Raw genomic sequence first — 22,916 nt, 5'->3', positions numbered from 1 at the left:
CTGATATTTCTAACTATGTGCATTGTGTGCAATAGATAATAGATATAAATACATGCATCCTTTTTTTCTTCAGTATGACAAATGCAGTTGATAACTTTACATTCTGTTATGTTAAGAGTCACTTTAAGAGAAGTTATGCTTGTAAATGACGAATAAAATATTCCAAAAACCAGTATACAGTATGTTGAAGGAAAAAGATGGTTTAACAGACACATATAGTCGTTGTCATGGGGATCACGCAGTGTTTCCAACTGATCAAGACCATTTTACATCTCTACATTTTGTTTGATTTAATTCATTAGCTGTGTCTTATAACTCCACTCCAGTGTTTTACTCACTTGGCTTTCAAAGGCACTGAAGCCAGGATCTTTAGGTTTTTGAATATGGAGTTTTTTTTTTATTTTTTATCCATATTCCTCCTTCATCAGTACTAGTATTTATACATGTTTGTTCAAAATTTAGAAGAATACATTGTTCTTATAAACCTGCTGCTTATATGCTTAGTGTGCTTGTTTACCCTCAACACCATTTGATTTCATTTGACTTATTTGAAAGGAACAGTGCATATTAATGAATGAACAATACAAGATTGTTGTAAATGCCCCCGGTTTACTCATTTCTAATTGTAGACCCCAGACATAAAAACACACATAAAACCAATATTGTAGACATAAAAACAAAACAACATCATATGTATATTTAAACAACACATTACATACAGTACTAACAGTTAAAATAAGATACAGTGCAAACCCCAAAGCACTAAAAATGCAAAGTGCTAACCAAGCAATGTCCTTGATAAAGTGCTTGTTTTTGAGGTGCCTCTAGTTAAAGTGCATATTTTTAACAACATTCCTAGTGCACAGCCCCGACTCCTACTCAACCATGCTTTGAGTTGTTTTTTTAAAGTTAATAAATGTGAGGTTTTCTTTAATATTCATGCCAGTGAGTGAAACATATTCCATGTTGTGCAGCCATTAATAGACAAGACATTCTGTGCTGAAGTAGTTTTCCTCACATGTACTTCACAGACCCCCCTGAAGGCTGACCCAACCACAGTTTCACCAAGAAGTGATGGAAAAGGCTATGACCGGAAGGGGGAAAATCTAATCCAGGAGTGTCAAATATCCTGCCCGTGGGCCAAAACTGGCCTGCCAGAGGATTAAATCTGGCCCATGGGATGAATGTGTGAAGAGTAAATATTACACTGAGGATATTAACCCATAAAGACCCAAACATCTACCACCGACCAAAACCATCTACTGATCTAAACTGTTTAATATCTTATGATCCACTAATCCTATCAATATATGTAAATAATTTGTGTAAAATACAGTTTGTCATCTTTTCACAGTCATCAGATATGACCCATTTGGACGTTCAGAGGCTCCGTAGCGAACGTGGAAACACTGTTGTCTTCTACAACATTGATTCCCCAGTAAAACCCATGGAGTTGGATCAATGACAGTGGATGAAGATGCTTGGTTTATATTCAGTTATTGATATATTTTACTGAAAAAGTCACTTTTTCTGTTTTTGATATAATAACCCTCAACTTTAATCTGAGCTTTTATGAATGTCTACATGATCAGTAAATTAAATACAGGAAAATACCTGATTTATACTGATAAAATACAAGGATAATATTATAAATAACTGGTGATAAATTATTTAAGTATGGTTAAATATAGAGAAAATTTCATTTGGGACCTGACATAAAAGTAGCACCGGGTCTTCATGGGTTAAACATGAAGAGTAATTAATGACAACTCCAAATTTTCTTCTTGGTGTAATATGAAAAAGTACAATTATACTATGAAACTATTTATATTTACAAACTATCCTTTCACAGTAAAATGTGAATAACCTGATGTCTGTGTAAGTTCTCATTTGCCCAGGTAATCGTTCTTGTAGGTTCAGCTGGACTAGTTTTGCTGTAGTTTAAGAAGAACTACCAAGAAGAATCAATAACCTAAATAAATTTAAACAACCTGAAATGTAAAAAAAAAAAAAAAAAAGTTACATTTTAACAATATAATACCTGTTATTAAATGTTTTGTGCTTTTGTTCAATCACTGTGATCTGTAAGTTGTGATAATAATAAGATGAGACATAATATCGTTGAAATGATACTGATAATTCTTAAGAGATTTCAGGTTGTAAATGGCTGTTCAGATTATTGACATTCTCATAATGTAATTTCAAATTTTCCACACTAATAGAAAATGTAGGGTTATTATTTATAAGTTATTATGCTATTATTTTACTGGCCCTGTATGTGGCCCCTGAACTAAAATGAGTCTGACACCCTTGATCTAATCTATGAAATAAGTAGACATAGGATGATTTTCTTCATCCTGCTCCTTTTCGAGCATGGGTGTGTACATGTTTGTTTACTTGATGATTATTGAATGTTTACTGATGAAATGCACAACCATGAATGAAATAAATGAAATGAAAATGAAAAATGAAAGTAAACCTGTGAAATCTGATCTCCTAAGTGTAAACTCTTGGGCTCTTTCTCCTGCTTCTCATGTCCTCCTGCAGACAGTAAACAGTTAAAGCAGGGGTGTCAAACTCATTTTAGTTCAGGGGCCACATTCAGCTAAATTTGATCTGAAGTGGGCCAAACCTGTAAAATAATAACATAATAATATATAAATAATGTCAACTCCAAACTTTTCTCAGTGTTTTAGAGTGAAAAAAGTTAATTTACATTATGAAAAGGTTTACATCTACAAACTATCCTTTCAAGATGTGAATAACATGAACAAACTGAAAAAATAAGTACAATTTTAACACTATTCTGCCTCACTTTATCATTTCCAAATGTACATTATAACTTACAGATCACAGTGGATCTACAAATACACAAAACATGGAGTAACAGGCAGAATATTGTTAAAATTGTACATACTTCTCTTAACACATTTCAGGTTATTCACATTTTTTGCAAAATTATACTTTGTTTAGTGTAAATACATGAAAATATTTACATTTACAAAGAGGAACATTTGAAGTTGTCATTATTTATATGTTATTATGGTAGTATTTTACTGGTCTGACCCACTTGAGATTGAATTGGTCTGAATGCTGAACCTCAACTAGAAGGATTGTTCATATCTCACACTCTCAAAAACAGAGGTGCCAGCTTGTACTTAAAAGGGTACAAATGCTTGTCGCTTGGGGGGGGGTTACTTTTTTGAGAGACATTTCTGTATCCTTTCGAAATGGTCCATTTTTGTACCTTAAGTACTTTACATAGAAAGAAGACTCTCATGTAGTTGATAATGCCATGATGGTTAAAGTTTGAACTGGTGGCCTAATTGAGAATAAAACAAAACAACAACAACAAAAAAAACAGCATAGGCAAGCTATGACATCAAGACATGGAGGTGTGAATGAAAACTTGATAAAACAGAGATTATGGCAATAATCAGAGGTTCTAATAAACTAAATAAATTATTAGGCTATTATCATTGAGCTAATTGGGCTGTTAAATTAAAACACAAATTATTATTAACCCTTTCATGCATTCTGATCACTACAGTGGACAGTTATTCTCCAGCTGTTCTCTTGTATATTCATGAGTTTTGCTGTTCTAGTTTCATATCAACCAGCACGGTGGACACTTATGCATCATCCCATACACTGTAATTCATACCATTACTGTAGCTTTGCTGTTCTTGATAAACCTGATCTGCAGTAACATGTGTTAAATCAATTGCTAATTGTTATTAGACTGTAATTAACAGTTTTCTTTATCAAAAAGTTTTTTTGTTTTTTTTTGCATATTATTTGCATGAAGTTAGTAATAACTAGTTTTAGAGTATATAAAAATGTGAGAAAACCTCAGATTTGCTGCATGAAAAATGTTTTTATTTCATAGTTTTCACACAGTATATCACTTTCTGATGATGGGTTTCAAATACATGCTTTTTTGCTCCAAAAATTAAACGCGTGGTGTCCAGCTGAGTGGAGATTTTTGTACCTCCATGAAAAATAGGTTCATAAAAAAATTTCAACCGCATTGTTTTATTTATGCCTAAACAGGAATAAAAACACTCAGGAAAAAAAAAAAAAAACCTCAACTAAGGTTCTCATAATTCATGAATGAAAGGGTTAAATATAATATAGAGTAATTACAGTTTGATATATATAATAAATAATGTGCTAAACCTAATGTTTTAACTATAATTAGGCCTATTGTTAAGTTCTCCTAGCCTATAGCCTATTCTCATGGTCTACACACATTTTTTAATGCTGCAGGGTACTTTATAGTACAAATTAGTACTTTACAGAACTTTGGACCCTTTTTCATAGTCTAAAGGTGCAATTCTGGCCTCCTAAAGACCAATATTGTACTTTTGAGAGAACATTCTTTAAAAAATGTGCTTATAGGTACATAAATGTTCTGATCTCGTACCTCTATTTTTGAGAGTGCAGTGTAATTTTTGCATTTCCCAAATTCATCCCAGGGGCCGGACTGGACCCTTTGGTGGGCTGGATTTGGCCCCCGGGCCTCATGTTGGACACCTGTGAGTTAAAGGCTGAGCGCCTCTAGTTGTGCATTTACGGTATGAGCTGTGGGCTCCTCCAACCCGCAGCTCCTGCTCCTTCTGCGGTCACATCTTGTTGCCAGAACTTCAGTGACGCGGCGACACTGAATGTCTGTGTTATTCATTCAATGCTCTGCGTCTTTTGCTTGATTTAATTCCGCTTTTTTGGCCAGATCCTCCACCTTTGCGCACATCCGCCGTTGCAGTGTTCTGTCCCTGCTGGATTTGCTTCTTGGTGTTGTGTTTGCGGACCGTGTGGGAGCGCTGATCCCTGCATCCATCCATCCCTCCATCCTTCTATCCCTCCATCCGCCGTTAAGAGCTTTAAGGATAAGGTTCTTATTTCGGGAGCTTATGTAAGCAGGTAAACGCTGGCGTCTGTTCGCACGGCGTCCTGTCTCTAAGGTGAATATTTCCTATCCGGTCCTTGTATTCTGTTGTAGATAGACTATTTCCGTCCGTGTTCATGCCAGATCTGCAGCGCTTTAGTTTTCCATACCATAGCATGAATCCTTTGTTGGGGGCCAACACGCATCTCCAACAGCATCCGCAGCAGAGCCAGACCCCCGGACACCCGGACTCCCCCTCAGGCCTCCTGCCCGACGTGGTTTTTGGTGGAGCGGACCTGCTGGGTGAACAGCCTGGATCTGGGCCTGAACAACAGGGCCCTGACTTCACCGCACCCTCACAGACCTCACCTTACCTCGGCCACAACCACAGCCCCTACCCGCACCGCTCTGTTCCGCATCCTCCTGCAGCCATGGCTCTGAGAAACGACCTAGGATCCAACATCAGCGTCCTCAAAACCCTCAACCTGAGATTTAGGTGCTTCTTGGCTAAAGTGCATGAATTAGAGAGAAGAAATAAGATTTTGGAGAAGCAGCTGCAACAGGCCCTGGATGCCAACAAAGGATGTCAAGGTGGATGCTGCGAGAACAGGGTGCACACCCAGGAGGCAAGTGTCCAGACCGGGTTTGTGGGGACCATCCCTCTCAGGCCTGGTTCCCTACCTTTTCACAACACCAACAACTCAGCTAGAAGGCCTACGACACTGTTCACCACCATCCCACCTGCAGTAGGAGTCAACACTGACAGCACTAATTCAACCCAAACCAACAGCAGTTGTAACCCAGCTATAACCATCAGCCAGTCCTCCCCCTGTGTGGACTCCCCTGGCTCTGCTCCTGCCCCCAACACCAACACCGGCCTGGGAGGATCCACCAATCCACCTCCACGATTCCTCCCTGGAACCATCTGGTCCTACAACCACACTCGTAGATTTGGATCTGCAGGTGTGGAGCGTCTGACCAGCCCAGGTGTATCCTGGGTGCATCCGGACGGCGTCGGGGTCCAGATCGACACCATCACCCCTGAGATAAGAGCCCTGTATAATGTCCTGGCTAAAGTGAAGAGGGAGAGAGACGAGTATAAACGCAGGTAAATGGACAGAACCCTTTTACTGAATGCACTTTACAGGCCCATAAAGGCATAGGGCTCCTGTAGGGTCCTTAAGTGTGTGTAATGCTGTACTTTGGAGGAGTGAGCAGGCCCTGAAGCAGCTGCAGACCAGCTGTCTCCAATAGAGCACAGTCAGCACAGTCAAAGCCTGCACATCCATCACCTTCAGCCTGACCCTGCATCCATGTCTGACCACAGTGGCAGGTGCTGCTTCTACAAATACACTTAAAAATTAACATGTCACATGCTAAATATAAAGAAGAATGAAGGTCAAAGCTTAGTGGGGGTGTAAAAAGATCAGGCTGACTCACCCATGAATGACACAGTTTACAATAAGAACAGGGAGAATTCATCCTGAATCATGTTTATTTTTAATGTGTGAAACTGAAGAAGCTTCTCCACATAAAACATGGGAATGATGAGGCCAGTTAAACCCAGTCCTGGATGTAGTCCATGTAGGTCAATGGGAATGATGAAATAAACACTAGTATGCACTAACAGCTCCCAGTATGCACATATGGACATGTAGTGCATAGATACATTTGTGTTTTAATGATAGAAACCTTTCAATTCTTCATTCAAAAACTCCAACTTCTAAAATGTAAGATTTCCACTGTTGTTGATTGTTTTCTATCAGTTAAAATATTCCTGTGTTGTTCTGTAATCTTGAAACCTACCTAGACCAGCCAGCGCAATAATCAATAGAGTGTTTCATAGTTGAGCTCACAATCATTACTTACAGTCAGAGTATTTACAACAGTCAGCTGATTACATCACCAGTTCAGACCCGAACGCTGGGATTTGCAGTTTAGAGAGCTGACTGGGATTCTGTAGAAATTGACTTAAAAAGAAGAAATCACAAAGTGGCACCAAGTGGACGCTGTGTAAGAGTCAAATTAGCAGCAGAACACAGTCCACATCTTCACAAGTCAGAGTAAATCTGTGATTGTGTGGATTAGTTGGTCAGATGAGTGAGTCACTGCACAGCGATGATGAATGTCCCAGCACATTCATCACTGAATTCCTTCATATTATGTCCAAATGAGCAGTCATGCATTCTCCACAGAGGAGCTCCTGACTGCTGGATAGTCAGCTCTTTGTGAACATGTAATAGGGCCGACTCTAAACGTCCAAAGTCTGTGATGTCAGACACGTGTTTGATTGTATTCATAGAGCCTCTGATTTTATGGACACATTACATTTGCCTGTCTGTCTTGTGTTATCTAGTGTGTTTATGCTCAGCTGCTCAGACTGTCTGGAAGGGGTCTGGACTGCCCCTTACCTGTAGACGATATCAGTTTACATCGAACAATGGAAACAAAACCAGTTTTTCAAGTGAAACACACTCTAAGATCAGAGGCCTTAACCTATGGCAGCACATATCCAAATTTAATAAAATGTCCCATTTATTAGGTCATTTATTTGTTAATCTGATGACTGTATTAACATCACAGGAAAGGAACAGCCCAAAGTATTTATTTTTAAAACGTTTAGTGAATTTTACATCATTTTTCATATTGTTCTGTGATTGTTTTGTATCTGATTCTTTTTTTTTTTTTTTTTTTTACAAGTCTCTGTATCCTCCATGTACCCTGCCTTTACTCTCACAACACTTAATATCTCATGGTATTTTTGTCACACACACGCACACACACACACACACACACACACACACGCACACACACACACACACACACACACACACACACACACACACACACACACACCATGCACAACAGCACTCACTAAACACTTCCCCTCCACCTCTCTTTATACTTCTCATCCACTGCACACCCCCCTTCTCCTCTCTCCACACTGTATCTGCAATGCAGCATGCACTGCAAGCTGTAACTGCTGGATGGGGGCTTGGCTTGCAGAAGGAAGCACTTCTCGGCTTTCTTTGCGCTCTCACCTTACCGATCAAACAAGCATCCTCTACGACAACAACAACTTTGATTTCATGACTCAGTTCCTTTCAGATTTAGTATTCCCTCAAGGTCTTGATGTACCGCAGCCTTCTCCATTTTATACAGCATTTGTGTAAGGGGCGACAGCCTCTGCACCAAGTGGATTTCCCCAGGGCACATGTGTCATGAAATATGTGAGATCACACCCAGGCTGCATGCTCAGGCTTTTATGTGTATTAAAATTCATATGCAGCAGCTGGTCATAGGCTGAGCTGCATCTTAGTGGTGCACAATTAATCACACAGACTAATTCATTAGTTGGTGAATCAGCAAATCACTCACTTGCAGTAAACGGGGTCATTTACACCTGGTCATTTCATGCACGTTGTATATACAGTGTAGCCTCTTTTAACTTAACATTACATTTACATTTTATTATCACATCCAGCTTTGCCATCTTTGTGTGTGTATAATATAAATCAGTCTTAGGTGTTTCTTTATTTTGTTAGAAATTGTGCATATTCGACATGTGCAACTTCATGCTGTGTCTTCAATTATGTTGTCAAAGCACAAAGCCAACACTTAACAGTTTCGATCAATACTTTTTCACACTTTGACTGTGTCTCCTTAGATGTGCAAGAGTCTGAGTTTCATCGTGTAATCCTTTCAACACCTCACCAACAACTAGTGCTTCTCACTTTACAGTTTTGCTAACACAAGCACAAGTATCTCACCTGTATGTGTGAAACCATAAGTTTTTACAGTTAGGTCAATGTTCCTTCCCACTTTTACTTACTAATTGTTTTAAGCTTGATGTTAAATGACTGAGGTCTATCTATCTATCTATCTATCTATCTATCTATCTATCTATCTATCTATCTATCTATCTATCTATCTATCTATCTATCTATCTATCTATCTATCTATCTATCTATCTATCTATCTATCTATCTATCTATCTATCTATCTATCTATCTATCTATCTATCTATCTATCTATCTATCTAGTGTTCAAGCATCACCTGTTTTTGTTTCACTTAAATTTATATAAAATTTTGACAGAAGTATATAAAGTTACAATTACAACAGCAGAAGATACACCATGCCCATTTGTCTGGAATTCAGACAGTACAGTTTGGTATTGTATATAGTACTAATTAGGAAGTCTCAGTGTCTCATATAAATATTCCATTTTTTTCTTGTTTTTGTGAAAATTTAATCTTTGGTTCGCGACATATAACTCGATTTCTTCATAACACAGATATCTCAAACATGTTGTGGCCACTGATCTGGCCTTGGATGTCAGATCAGAACATGTAGCAGGCGGAACTAATGTTTTGGAAGCGGAGCTCCCTGAACTCCTTTTAGGGATGTACAACAAACTAATCCATTGCCATGGTGATCTTTCACTTGAGTGGACAAAGAGTGTAGGTTTGGAGAATGGACAAGAATTTCATTGGGGTGAAAAGAAAAACATACAATGTTTAGTTTTTCACAGTTCAAACAGTCTCCACCTTATTGTTCTGAGAATGTGTACAATGTAAGATGGGTTCATTGTAGCCACTGATACTGTTAAGATATAATCATCTTTGTTACCAATTATCTGTTTGTTGTTCTAAAAAGATATTTAACTTCATTGTTGTAATTATGACAACATAAGTGCCCATTTCATATTTTTATTTGGAAAAGTAGTTTATTATATTTATTGAATTTATTCTGTATCAAGCAAAAATTGAAGTTGTTTTAGAATTTCCACTATAAATTATTCACAGAAAAGCAAAAATAATGGTTCTAATATTGACACTTCTTTCAATGAAAGTTTTACTTGAACCATCATTACAGTTTTGTTTGGGTTGAGGAGGGGCCTGGAGATGGTTCTTCCTCCAAAGGTGGGCCCGATCAAAAAAGTCTGAGAACCAGTGGATTAGGTATTTAGCATTTCATGGCCCAAAATGACTTTTATTGTTCCATTAATATTTTGCCAACACAGGCTTATTTTTTTGTACACTTCCAGAAAATATGTAAATTTTTAGCGTCTATAATCCCACACACCCTGGCCTGCAGTAGTGCGGTTGTATAGTGAGATGCCTACTTTTCTACAGAAGTGGGTTATATTTGTTCAAAAGAATTCCCTCCATGTTTCAGAATTTGTGTTTTTAATAAAGTAAAAATTCATTTCTGACATGCATAATGTGTTTTCAAAGTCCAAAATGTTTAAAGGTGGGGTTGATATCAGGTTTTTCCTGCTCCAACCTATAGTTATCATGTCAATTTTTAAAAGCACTGCTGGTTTTATATGTTCCCCCATTTTTAAAAATTTTTTTTTTTTTACCATTTCCTTTTATCTCTACGTTAGAATTGCAATTTTGCACAATTGATACACTGTATGCCAATGCAGCAGATATGTAGGTGCACATTTATCTCTTTTGTAAGCAAATCCTTCCTGCTGTAATTGATCAGACTCTGCCAAGTTTAACTGTGACCAAACTGAGACTTTTTTTTTTTTTTACTTTGTCTGTTCTCAGCCTACATTAAAATCTTAACTGTTTACATCTCATATGTATTTGTTCCTTAGATGGGAAGAAGAATACACAATGAGGATGGATTTGCAGCAGAAGATTGCAGATCTACAGGAGGTAACACTACATATGATGTGTATGTTTGTGTATGTAGGCAGACATGATGGCCTCAAGTGTTTTAAAGCTCAGGTGATGAACATATTAGATCCATGATAAGGCTGTTGACATAAAGTGCACTGCGGCTGTGATGAACATGTGGTGAACATTTACTCCTCACCGTCATTATTTCTTTTCTGCAGAATTTTCTCTGTTGTTTTGGTTCAAGTCAGAGTTTTACAAAACTTGCACATTTGATTTATCGACCACTAACCATATACAGGTGGAAGTGTCATGTTCTCACGTACCCTTTTCTCATGGTTTCCTGTATGTGTGTGTGTGTGTGTGTGTGTGTGTGTGTGTGTGTGTGTGTGTGTGTGTGTGCTATTACCGAGAATCTGCTGCTGGGGTTAGGGTTAGTACCAGGTAGCATCACATAAACATGAGACCACATGTGGAAAAAAGCACTCAAGACACAAAAATGCTGGACCAGTATTGTATGAGACCGCATATGAATAAGTAAACAAGGAGAGATAATCACCATGCCTCATACAGTGCTGTATCAGAATGATTATATATTCAAGATTTACAGTGTTTTTTTGTAATCTGCTGTAGTGATAAACATTTTAGCCATTTTTGTGATAAATATTTCTTCTAGATTGTATGTGAAAGGGAAAAAATATTTGGATGGAGTTTGATTTTAGAAGCTGTAAACAAAGAAAATAAGGACACAGCAGTAAAACGACATCTCTGTGGGTGTGTGTTTGCTCCATTCACACGCGTGTGTCTTCATGGTTTCTTTTATGTGCAGGACCTGCAGGAAAGTGAAGGCTGTCAGGACGAGCTGGCTCTCAGAGTTCAGCAGCTTAAAGCCGAACTGGTTCTGTTCAAAGGCCTCATGAGCAATGTGAGTTCAGCCCATATATAACACGCATATGCTTTGTATTCATCAGTAGACCCTTTGTGTCTCAGTGAATGCACTATGGCTTTACTTTTTAAATGGATTTATAAGGCTGGATTTAACATCTGAGCTTTGGCTAGTTTATAGCTTCTTTCAGCAATCCACTTTGTCTTTTAAGTGATTGCAATGCTTTGATTTAAAGGAAAGACTTACTTTCTGAAAAAGAGCTGCAATGCATCCTGACCAGATTCGATTTATTTACAACAGGTTAGCTTTTACAAATGAAAACTTAATTATTATCTAACCCATAAAGACCCAAACTGCAACTGGCGACCAAAATCATCTACTGATGTAAAATGTTTAATGATTCTGATCCACTAATCCTATCAATCCATGTAAATATTTGATGTAAAATGCAGTTTGTCGTCAGTTTGTCATCAGATATGACCCATTTGGACGTTCAGAGGCTCCACAGTTAACGAGGAAGCAGCGTCATCTTCTACAACATTGATTTACCAGTAAAACCCATGGAGTTGGATCAAAGACAGTGGATGGAGACATGTATTTTTGTTTTCAGTTATTGATATATTTGCTTAAAAAGTCACTTTTTGTCAGTTTTCTTTGTTTTTTAACATAATAACCCTCAACTTTAATCTGAGGTTTTTATGAAAATCTACATGATCAGTAAATTAAATACAAGAAAGTACATGATTTTCACTGAAAAAATGAAAAATACAGAGGATAATATTACAATAAATGGTGATAAATAATTTAAGAAAAAATCATTTGTGAACTGACACAAAAGTAGCATTGGGTCTTTACGGGCTAAATTAAAAAAGAAAGTTTTTTTCCATAAATGTGAAGGCCCAGATAAAAATGTTGTTTTTTTGTGTATTACCGATCCATTAGGCATTTGATTGATCAGACCAGTCAGTATTGCAGATCTTTTTGTAAGAATGGAAGCTCTAGACATTTTCCAGCATCATTCTGAGGTTTTGTCAGTGTGAAGATCATGAAGGTGATGAAGACACTGCAAAACCACAGTCTGTAGACATTACTATACAATGCATCACTGAGGAAGAGGAGGGGGTTTGGGACTGTCCTGCCTACAGCTCTAAACTGTCCCTAGTAGAGGATGTGTAGCACAGACCCTGACCCCAGACTAAAACCTGTGCGTCTGCTGTGTCCTATATTATCTCATCTAAAGTGTCAGTTTGAAGTCTACCGATGCGACCTCTCAGTGTTTGTAGTCATTTGTTTTATTCTTATATATAGATAAATGGAGATATTTTGTAAAATGAAGGTAGTGTGGAAAGATTTTTTTGTTAAATGATGGGGAGAAATATCTGTTTAGAAGATATTCATATTAGTGTGAACAGGATTTAACAACCTGTTGAAGAGATTCACACAAGCAGATGCCATGCCTGCCAGTAGTTCATATTTCTAATTCTGCAGGTCACTGGACTTTGGAAGTAAAATTGCATGAAAAAGGTGATGTGATGGTCACAATTGGGGTACAAAAAATGGTTGACTGGTTGTAGAGTTAAATTATCCTGGAGCAACAGCAGTTTTAAAATAGAATTCCTAAGTATTTTCCTGAGCATTTCTCTACTTTAAGCATCTTCAACATTTGGATGGGCAATTAATTCAGTCATAACTAGATTTTTTCACCCATTATTTATACCATTGGTACTTTCAAACAAAATCTAAAGAGTATGCTATGAAAAAAAACAAAACATTTGGCTTTTGTCCTGAGCTTTCACAGCTTTCATGTTTTGTTGTAACGTAGCACTACCAGTAAAGATTTACAGAGTTTTATTGTCAGGTGTACAGTAAAAAAACAGGTTACAGTGTACAATGAAAATCTTACTTTGCCGTCCCCACTAAATGTCAAGAGAATTTAAGATGTATTAAAAAAACAAACAAAAATAAAATAGAATCATTTAACTAGGAAATTAAAAACAAATGAAACAAAGTAGCATTTTTTTTCAAGATGGCTTTGCCCTGCTGGTAACAAAGTAAAAAGACAGTGAAATACATTCTATTTTTTGTTAAATTCATGGGAATAACAAGTTTTATTGCAATATTTTACATTGTATCTTACCTAAGGTACAAATAAAATGATCCACATTCATTGTTTCAGGTCTTCTTTAGTTTAGACAAAGCATTTGAGATGAAATTAGTTAAAGGTAAAGTTAAATGTAATTCAACAAGACCATCTCAGTTTGTCTCAGACAGGCTGATGGTGTCGTCAGTAATTCACTTTGTCAAATAGTCAGAGGCTCGTTTCAGAATATTACAACATGAGGGAAAGCCGGCCCAGTGCAAGATGGAGGTCACAGCTTGATGAAGCTAACATGACCACATCACCTGCAAAAAGCAGAGATCCTGAGGTCACCAAACCTAAAATAAATCATCATCTATGGCCAATAGTGGCATGTGCCCTATCTCCATCGTGACCACAGTGACCTGTCACTGTATGTGTGTCAATATAAGGCGTGGAACACACACAGAGGCAGCTGTCACACAGATGTGACGCAGGCAGCCTCCAAACTATATTTAGTTTATAGTTAGCAATTGCTACAACACAGTGCACTGTTAATTTTAGGACCTTTATGCTGGTTGCATGGATTAAGCCATTATGTTGACTCTCCATTTTCTTGTTGTTTGGTGATGAGCTAATGTTGTATCCTTAGCTGTTAGTTTTAGACGTTTGCCATTTGCCTCCTGCTGCTGCTTCTCCTTATCGAAGTCTTCTCCATCCTTTCACAGAACCTATCAGAGTTGGACAGTAAAATACAGGAAAAAGCCATGAAAGTGGACATGGACATCTGCCGCAGAATTGATATTACTGCTCGGCTCTGTGACGTAGCTCAGCAGAGGAACTGTGAGGATGTTATTCAGATGTACCAGGTATCAGGAGTAAAACTCATCTGTATCATTTATGGGTGACATTGCAGTACAGTCTGGGTTTTTGTTGTTATTTTAATCTCTAAAGCTGAACCCTCACTGTGTCCCTGCAGGTTCCCAACAATCAAACATCTTTAAACTGCCGCCGGAAAACAACACCTCTGTCTTTTAATGGGAGTGAGTGTGATGAACCTGTCAGCACCTCTGAGAGCGATGGGGGCGTGGTCAAAGAGGAGGAGCACTGTGGCTCATCAGCCAATCAGATCAATGAGGAGATGCAGAGGATGCTGAACCAACTGTGAGCTGTCAGGCTCTGACATGTGGTGACTAAGACACTGAAATAGAACTAAAATGGAGGCATCCTGTTAATGACCGCATGTGTTTGTGTTTAATTCAGGCGTGAATGTGAGTTTGAAGATGACTGTGACAGTCTGGCCTGGGAGGAGACTGAGGAGACGCTGCTGCTGTGGGAGGACTTCCCAGGGTGCACTCTGCCTCCTGACCCAACCCATCCACCAGGAGAGGTAAGAAAGTTTAAGGTTAAAGTTAACATTATTATCCCCATAGGGAAATTCAGTTTCTGCATTTACCCTCACTAATACACACAGCACCTAGCATTAGCATTAGCAGTTAGCACAACAGGTGCAGTGAGCTGCCATTGAAGGGACTGACTCCAGATCTGCATCAGTTCCACAGTCCAGGGCTTTGACAAAAGAATCAACCTATATTTACCTGTTTTTAATGGATTTAAATAATCCAGCAGTGTGTGGTGTGGTGTTTTATTGTGACTGTCTATAGCAGAGGAGGGTTTATTTTCAGAACACAGTTGAAACATGAACCACATAGTGCTGAATTATACTATCATACATGACAAACTGCTTTAAAAGCCACTATTTTCCTACTCAGAAGGCCTGTGGTGTTAGAAAAAGTAGACTTTTTTACATCTGTATGTGCCAATCTGCTGGTCTATAAGTCTACTATGTGGTCTGATATGTCAACTTCACCACCCTATTTCATAAATCTTTAAGAGTCTTTCATAAGTCTGTCATGCATTCGCCTTCATAGAAAGGGTTGCTGATTTTTTTTTTTTTTTTTAATAATTTTATTTTTTCATTTGGAAAGACACTTTACAACAGACAACTAAGCACATTTGTATAACATGTCTGAAAAATCAAAACTGGTAAAACTAAACAAAGGCAACTGTTCTTAAAGTAAGTCTTCCCCTTTTTTTGTTATATTTTGTTAAACATACCTTACAACAAAAAGATGTCACATTTTTCTCTTATTTTCATTATTCTTATTCCAAAAACCAAACAAGTGTCAGCTTCAGTACAATAAACCAGTTCAGTTATAATGTGTCGATTCCAGTTATGTTAAATCTGGCCTTAGTGGGGTGATATATACAGTCTATTTTGACCACTTTTCTGTACATTTATCCTGTTGTTCTTTTAATGAAAAGGACAGTTTCTCCATTACATAGATTTCATAGATTGCTTTTAACCAGTCTTTGTGTTGTGGTGCGTCTGGTTGTAGCCACTTCCTTGTCAGAGCTTTTTTCCGCTCCAGTGAGTAGTGCTCTCATTAAATATTTGTCTCTTTTAGTTTGAATGTTCTGCGTCATGGCTCCTGTATACAGGGCTTACTGTGTTTGATAAGCTTGTGTGACATAATGGAGCTGACTATACTGCTGATTTACATTATATTCCTTGATACTTTGGGTATATATCAAACTTACTGCTTTTGATTTGATAAAACAATGCTGCCTTTTTATTATTTTATTTGATTTTTTGAGGTTATTTTCCTTTCTTTTGAGGTGTTGAAGGCTTGAGATACCAGTATTCCTCACTGAAATTAAAACTTGTTTTCCAAGAGTGACTTGGATGTATTTTGTGTAAACTATAGCCTGTAACACCACATATGTGTCTCTGTCAACTAGCCTATATAATTTACTTAAGGTTATCAATATTTCTGGTCTGAATGCATCCAATTTTAAGTGCCATAATAACAATAGATCTACATCTGCTTCTAGCCTATGCACTTAACAGCTTTACATACATAATTAAGCGTTAGAAGTTTGTTTCAGTCCAAATAGAGGATATAGCCCTAATGGTGCATCTAATGTTAGATGTCAATCAGAATGTGACGTGAATGTTTATTACCTCTGCCAAGGAGGTTATGTTTTTGCCGGTGTAGGTTTGTTTGTTTGTTTGTTTGTCTGTCTCTTTGTCTGTCTGTCTGTCTGTGTGCAAGATAACTCAAAAAGTTATGGATGGATTTGGATGAAAGTTTCAGGAAATGTTGATACTGGCACAAGGAACAAATGATTAAATTTTTGTGGTGATCGGGGGGCACTGATCTGCCTTGGCGGAGGTCTGCGCTCTCCGAGTGCTCTTCTAGTTTTCACTATAATTTTCGGGATCTTTACAATTTCGTGCCAGGTTTCTTAAGAACTTTAATAATTGTAATTCAGACAGTCTATTTTATACAGCATGACCATGTGGAAATCCCATTGAGATTAAAATCTGTTTTCCAGTATAGACAGTATAGACATAGTTACAACAAATCATGACATAATAAAACACACACAAAAAAAAAAAAAAAAAAAAAAAAAAAAAAATATATATATATATATATATATATATATATATATATATATATATATATATATATATATATACACAATGTGTAGTTATACAATAAAGACCAACATAAATAAAGAGTTCAAGAACAATTTCAGTGCAAAAGTTAGAGGTAATCACATTGATAGGAGTATTATTTTCCCAGACCTTTAAGAATCTGTAGATTTAAGTAATTTTTAGCATTAGTTCTGACAATTTCAGGTTGTTTTTTAAATTATTCTATGAAGGATGGGCAGTGTATTGAAAAGCTTTTTTTGGTTGTTTTTACTCTATTCTGACTGCCAACCACCATTTCTAGGATGTAGGATATTTTTTGATTATTTGGCATATCCACATATTAATGATAATGATGATTTATCAGGTGAAATATTATATACAAGCCATTTGAAATGTAGCTTAGTGAGAAATTTGCTTCACAAATTGAATGTGAAATAAGAAAGTCTAATTTTGATCAAATGAAGCCAAGTGACTCTGCTGCTCTTTTACACTTGCTGCGAGTGAAGCAGCTGTTTACATGTTGATATTATTGGATCGGATTTCACGGAAACTCTTATGATTCTCAAGGGTGACGTTGACGTGCGGAGCAGTGGGTGCAGTATGGTCATGTGAGGCTTCGTCTCCCTTCAGACAAACCCACTGACCTTCACTGTTCGATTATGGCCGGGCCGTTTCAGGACACACAGACAGATGCAGTGTCCAGTCTGTATCGGTGTACAGTGTGTTTGTTTCTAAGAAATACATGTAGGTATTTGTTTTCATTCATCGGCTGTGTGCTATTGGAACAGTCTGCTGTCCCACTGAAAGGAGGAGCTGCATTAGTCAGTGAAATGTGAGCTGATGGAAGCATAAAGTCTGTGTGTTTGATCAGTAGAGTAAATGTCCTGTGTAACTGTATGATGGTTAGCTCAAACACATGCTCTGTTTACTGTCACGTGTCAGTACATTATTATATTATCATCATATTAGCATCAAAACTCACCAAAGGGTCCTCTGTCTGCTTTCTACTTCAGGAGGACTGTCTGGAAAAGGTGATTAATGATACAGAGTGTCTGTTCAAGTCCAGAGAGAAGGAATACCAGGAGACCATTGACCAGATTGAGGTCAGTTAGTTACTATATACTTCTAAGTGTTATGCAATATTATGAATTGTATTACACGATGTTAAGTAGGTTATCGTTTCTTGTGCATAAGGTTGTGGTTGTTTTACTTTCCTGCAGATTCATAAAAGAAGATTTGTGTTTTGTGTGTTTTGTGTGTATTTTGTTCATAATGCTTCATCCTTCTACTAACCTCTTAAGACCTAGAGCTAGTGTTGTGGCGACTTCCAAATGAATGTTTCTGTGTATTTAACGCTTTCTTGTTGGTTTTCTTATTGATTTATTGTTGTGTTATCCTGTACATGTGTCATTTGTCAGTGAAAATCATTTGTTGACCATGTTGATGTTCATTAAAGGCCAGAGGTAATTTCAGTATTATTACATCATAACAGGAAAAAAACAAAGAAAAAATGAATTCTTCAGGAAAATCTATCATTAACATACATCGGAAAACTGTCATTTTTTATGATGGAGCCTCTTAACGTCTAAATGGGTCATATCTGATGCCAATGAAAAGCTGAGAAACAGCATTTTATCTGTATTATTTAATGTATCTTTAGGATCATTTTAGATCAGTAGAAGCTCTTTAGGTTATTGAGGATTAATACAGAACATAGGTTTTAGAGCATGTTTCACTCATGTTCCAAAGGAGTTTAAACTCATTACTATTTTTATTCTGTTGTTTTGTGATTTCCTCTTGTTTTCTTACATATGTCAGCAAACAATAGCATGACGAAAATCTTCAATGATTTAAGGCTAATAAAGCATATGTTTATTTAGACATAAAGCATGTTCATGATCTTGTACTGTTGTGATACTGAAAATTGGTTTATTTGATTTATATTGATTTATTTCTTTACATCATCACTGAAAAAAAAAAAAAAATTCAAACACTTTTTTTCACTTCAACTGTAAACCTTTAATCACCTCAGGCCTTATTATTCTTTAGGTGTTTTGGTAAGAACTAGTTCAGCCAGACTCTATCCCAGTGATCTCAGGCCTTCAGAGTCTTGGTCTTGTTTCAGTGTTAATACACTCTTGTTTCAGTCAACAAAAAGAAGCAGGTGGAAAGATTTATGATTAGAATTTAACTTGCTGCCTGTGTTGTGGGATCTTCTCCTCAGATGGCAAACAGTCAGTTCACTATCATTCACTTAGGTATATTATATGTGATCAGACCCACAGCCCATAGTTTGATCATGTAGATTTTCCATAAGGTGTGACGTACTGAAAATATGACTGAGTCAACATTTCATAATCTTCTCTTATAGGATCATTTCACACAAACAACCACAACCACTCATGATTTGTTCCATTGAAAACACTCCAGACCTCTCTTACTTGTGCACACGTGACATTTTTACAACAGAATACCAGTGTTTCTTTCGTTGTTCAGTATCTTTTTATTGAGTATTTGTATCTGACTGTATAATGTTTGACTCTAGCTGGAACTGGCCACAGCGAAGAGCGACATGAACCGACATCTTCATGAGTACATGGAAATGTGCTCCATGAAACGAGGCCTGGATGTTCAGATGGAGACCTGCAGGAGACTCATCACGCAAAGCGGAGACAGGTACAAACACATCCTATTCACCTGCATGTCTACGTTATGTATCTTTTATCAAGAAAAAGGTAATGAGACATGAAGGCTCTCTCATCTTCAGAGGCAGAAAGTGATGAAGTGTCAGTGCTCTTTACTGTCCTTTAGTAGAGTTTCCATGGTCTTTATTTTTCTGACAGCATTTTATTTTTACTCCCTATATTTTAACATCAACATCTGTACTTTCTACTCCTTACTTTTTCAGAACAGGCTTATATTTGAAGCGATAATCAGTTATTTTTATTTTGCATCATTACACAGCTCCAATATCAAGACAAACTGAATGAACGGGAGACTGGACTGAAGAAAAAAGATATCGTGATTTTTTTTTTTTTAGTTCTGTTGCTGACATTGAAACCTGTTATAAGGTCATTATTTTCAGTATGTAGCTTTTTATTTTATTTCAAGTTAGACTTAAATTATTCAGTAACTTTGCACATAAAGGGTAGAATTGTCTGTAGAACCTGCACTTTCACTTTTACTTAAGTAAAGAGAGTGCTTCTACTTTTACACCTGTTTTGTTTCGACAAGTATCTGTTCTTCTCGAGTAAAGAATCCGTACTTTGCCATCATCTTGTTGTTCATCAGGGTGTTTCTGTTGCAGTAACTCTGCAGCACCTGCCTCCACTGAGGAGAGCGACCAGCGAGAAAGCGATAAGTCTTCAGCCTCGCCACCCTCTTGTTCCAGCTCGGTGGGAAAATCTTGACAACATCTCAATCCGACGACGCTGACGGCTGTTATGGTCATGTGACTTCCACTTCATCCAGTTACAGCACCACACCAACGCAATAGACACCTTCAGCCATGGCAACACCGTGTTTACATCATATAAACCTCTTCAGTTACTTTTTGTTTTTGTGCTGTCCAAACAAATCAGCTGTAGTTTGATTTTTAGCTCATGAGCTTGGACGCTGTGATCGCATAGCAGACCATAATCATTGTCAGATGTTACTGCTTGGGGAAGAGGTCTTTCTGTTGTCTTATGTTACACGGCAGTAACTAAGAAAATTCATCTTGTGATTGAGAACAATGGATTGTCTACAGTCAGAATACTGTAAGTGTAGAGGCTGTAGTCCTGTGAGGCAGTGCAGTGCTATAGGCCACAGGGATGCAGACTATGACTTATTATCACAAAATAAATGTAAGTGTAACTTCAGCAATCAAATGTTAAAATAACTAATCCTTCCTCCAATTAACTGTCAATAACAGGGTCTAACACAGCTATGTGCACTACCCTGAATGTAAAACAAGCAAAAATCATATACATGAATCTCAAATCTGAGTGATACTCACAGTTTTCTTTTCAGGAAGTTAATAGGAATCCAATAAGATGTCATGTTTCAGCATTTTATGGCCTTAATGATGCAGATTCAGGCTTTTTTTTCTGATGAAGCCATGACCAAAGCAATCACAAAGTCATGAATAAATTATAACACCTGCTTTATTTAGCAAAACATGAACGTGGAGCGGCAGAACTATGTCTCAAAATATCCACATGCCTCTTGATAATATTGCTAGTTTCGGCTCTGAAAAGAAGGTTTGGTCAGTTACCTGTTTTCCCCATCAAAGCATGATCACATTCTAACTGTTTAAGCATCATATACACAAGTGATGTACCTTGGATTTTTGTTTTGCTCACATACTGTATATATTATTTTTAGGGACAAATGGACAAAATGGATCATGATATTGCAATGTTTTCAGTGTAGTTACCATAAATGTTCGTATAACTGCAGCAAAAACAACGCCTAAATCAAGTGTGTTTGATAATATACAGTGAAATCAGTCGTAGGAAAGGGAGCAATGAGGATTTCTCCACCAAAAGGCTGGTCTACAAGGTCTGAGATCACTGAAAAGCAAATTGACCAAATCACTCACTAGAAGCATGAGGGTACTTCAGGAACATTACAACACTTCATCAGTAAAAAAACAAAACAAAAAACAAAACGCTCTGAAACACAATGAGCGACTGTGAAGTTTGTATATTCATAAAATGGTGCTTCATATTAAGAAACCCAAAGTACCGGATGAGAGCTGAGGAGCAGGTGACAGCTGTGAAGAAAGCTGTCGATGTCAGACAGGAGTGAGTGCATTTGCATCTGCATCTGGTGCAGTTAAGATACCGTCTCATGAAGCTGATCTGAAGTCAGCGCTGGATAAATTAAGGTGGATACAGGTACATTATTAGGTGATGCACTGATAGCCACATAGGAGCTGAAGTTTATTTTCAGCAGTAACGCTTAGGTTAGAGTCAGACCCTGTTATGTTTGAGCAGAGCTGCATGGTCGAGCTGAATCTCTATAGTCAGCAGAGAAAGAAAAAAAGACGCTGGTTGGTAATAAAATAATGTAGTTTAGCCATTGAGTGCCAAAATAAAATGTACACAGATAGATTATGAGTCAACAAGGAATGGCCGAAAGAAAGAAAGACTAATTATAGCTGCCGAAGCTATTTCACCAAGGTGCTTGATGTAAATAACTAAACCTATTTTTGAGCCTGTAGGCATTTGCACATAGAAAGGAAGAGCAAACAAAATGTGTATCAAACAATTAGCACTGTAACTTGTTAGGAAAAAAGTTGCCATGCTGCAAATAGCAAACTATTGTACAGTATATTTGTGACTAGAGTAAGAAATTAACATGAACACATACCTCATTTTTACTATTTAGTTGTTTTCTTGACACATTTAACATTTTTCTCAAGCTTTAACCACATCAACCATGAACTTTACTGTTACTCTGACGCTGCTGCAGCAGGAAAACAAAACATTTGTCACAGCTATCATCACTGCTCTATAAGATGCTAAATATAGTCGTGGCTATAGTCCCCTCTTCTGTGAGGTTAAAGCAGGTGAAATGTGTTTCTTCTGCGTCCGCTGCGGATAGGCTTAAATACACTTGTGCATGTGCGGCTCTTGGACTCGGCCGAGCGTCAGTCCAAGTGAATTTAAGAAGGAGAATGTTAGTGAGGTTAAATGTGTGAGGTGTATAACCAATCATTTCTCTTTGTATAGCTTAACTTTCACGCACTGAGTGAGTCCCTATGTAAGCATGTGCCAGTGTGTATGTTAATGGGCGTTCTGTATTGTATATTGTTTGAGTGTTTTTAAAATGACTTTTACTGAGGCAGATGTACAACATGAAAAACAAGTCCAATTTGACTCCACGTTCAACAGTTTAACTCTTCAATTTTACATCAATATGGCTACATTGACACTGCGGATAGAA

At 37.4% G+C, this 22,916-nt stretch overlaps 1 protein-coding gene across 2 annotated transcripts; it reads left to right on the top strand.

Annotated features, from left to right (window-relative positions):
• Nucleotides 1-5,025: 5,025 nt before the first annotated feature.
• On the top strand, nucleotides 5,026-21,666 carry iffo1b (intermediate filament family orphan 1b). Of its 2 annotated transcripts, none has more exons than XM_030158502.1 (9): nucleotides 5,026-5,996; nucleotides 10,499-10,559; nucleotides 11,350-11,445; nucleotides 14,212-14,352; nucleotides 14,463-14,647; nucleotides 14,747-14,873; nucleotides 17,999-18,088; nucleotides 19,531-19,661; nucleotides 20,293-21,666. In XM_030158502.1, exons 1-9 carry the CDS (start codon nucleotides 5,026-5,028, stop codon nucleotides 20,393-20,395), a joined length of 1,905 nt encoding a protein of 634 aa, XP_030014362.1. In that variant the 3' UTR covers nucleotides 20,396-21,666. The 2 variants fall into 2 exon arrangements, with proteins under 2 accessions (XP_030014362.1, XP_030014364.1); XM_030158504.1 differs by having other exon boundaries at nucleotides 20,277-21,666.
• The last annotated feature ends 1,250 nt before the right edge of the window (nucleotides 21,667-22,916 follow it).

This window comes from Sphaeramia orbicularis, chromosome 16 (genome assembly GCF_902148855.1).
Source record: "Sphaeramia orbicularis chromosome 16, fSphaOr1.1, whole genome shotgun sequence".
NCBI classification, from domain to species: Eukaryota; Metazoa; Chordata; class Actinopteri; order Kurtiformes; family Apogonidae; genus Sphaeramia; species Sphaeramia orbicularis.
The sequence above is the reverse complement of the archived record's forward strand: the minus strand, read 5'-3'. Positions and strand labels throughout refer to the sequence as shown.

Coding starts and splice junctions, on each gene's coding strand:
- iffo1b (XM_030158502.1), top strand. CDS start 5,026: ATGCCAGATCTGCAGCGCTTTAGTTTTCCATACCATAGCATGAATCCT. Junction 10,560..11,349: donor AGATTGCAGATCTACAGGAG/GTAACACTACAT, acceptor TTTTATGTGCAG/GACCTGCAGGAAAGTGAAGG. Junction 14,353..14,462: donor ATGTTATTCAGATGTACCAG/GTATCAGGAGTA, acceptor GTGTCCCTGCAG/GTTCCCAACAATCAAACATC.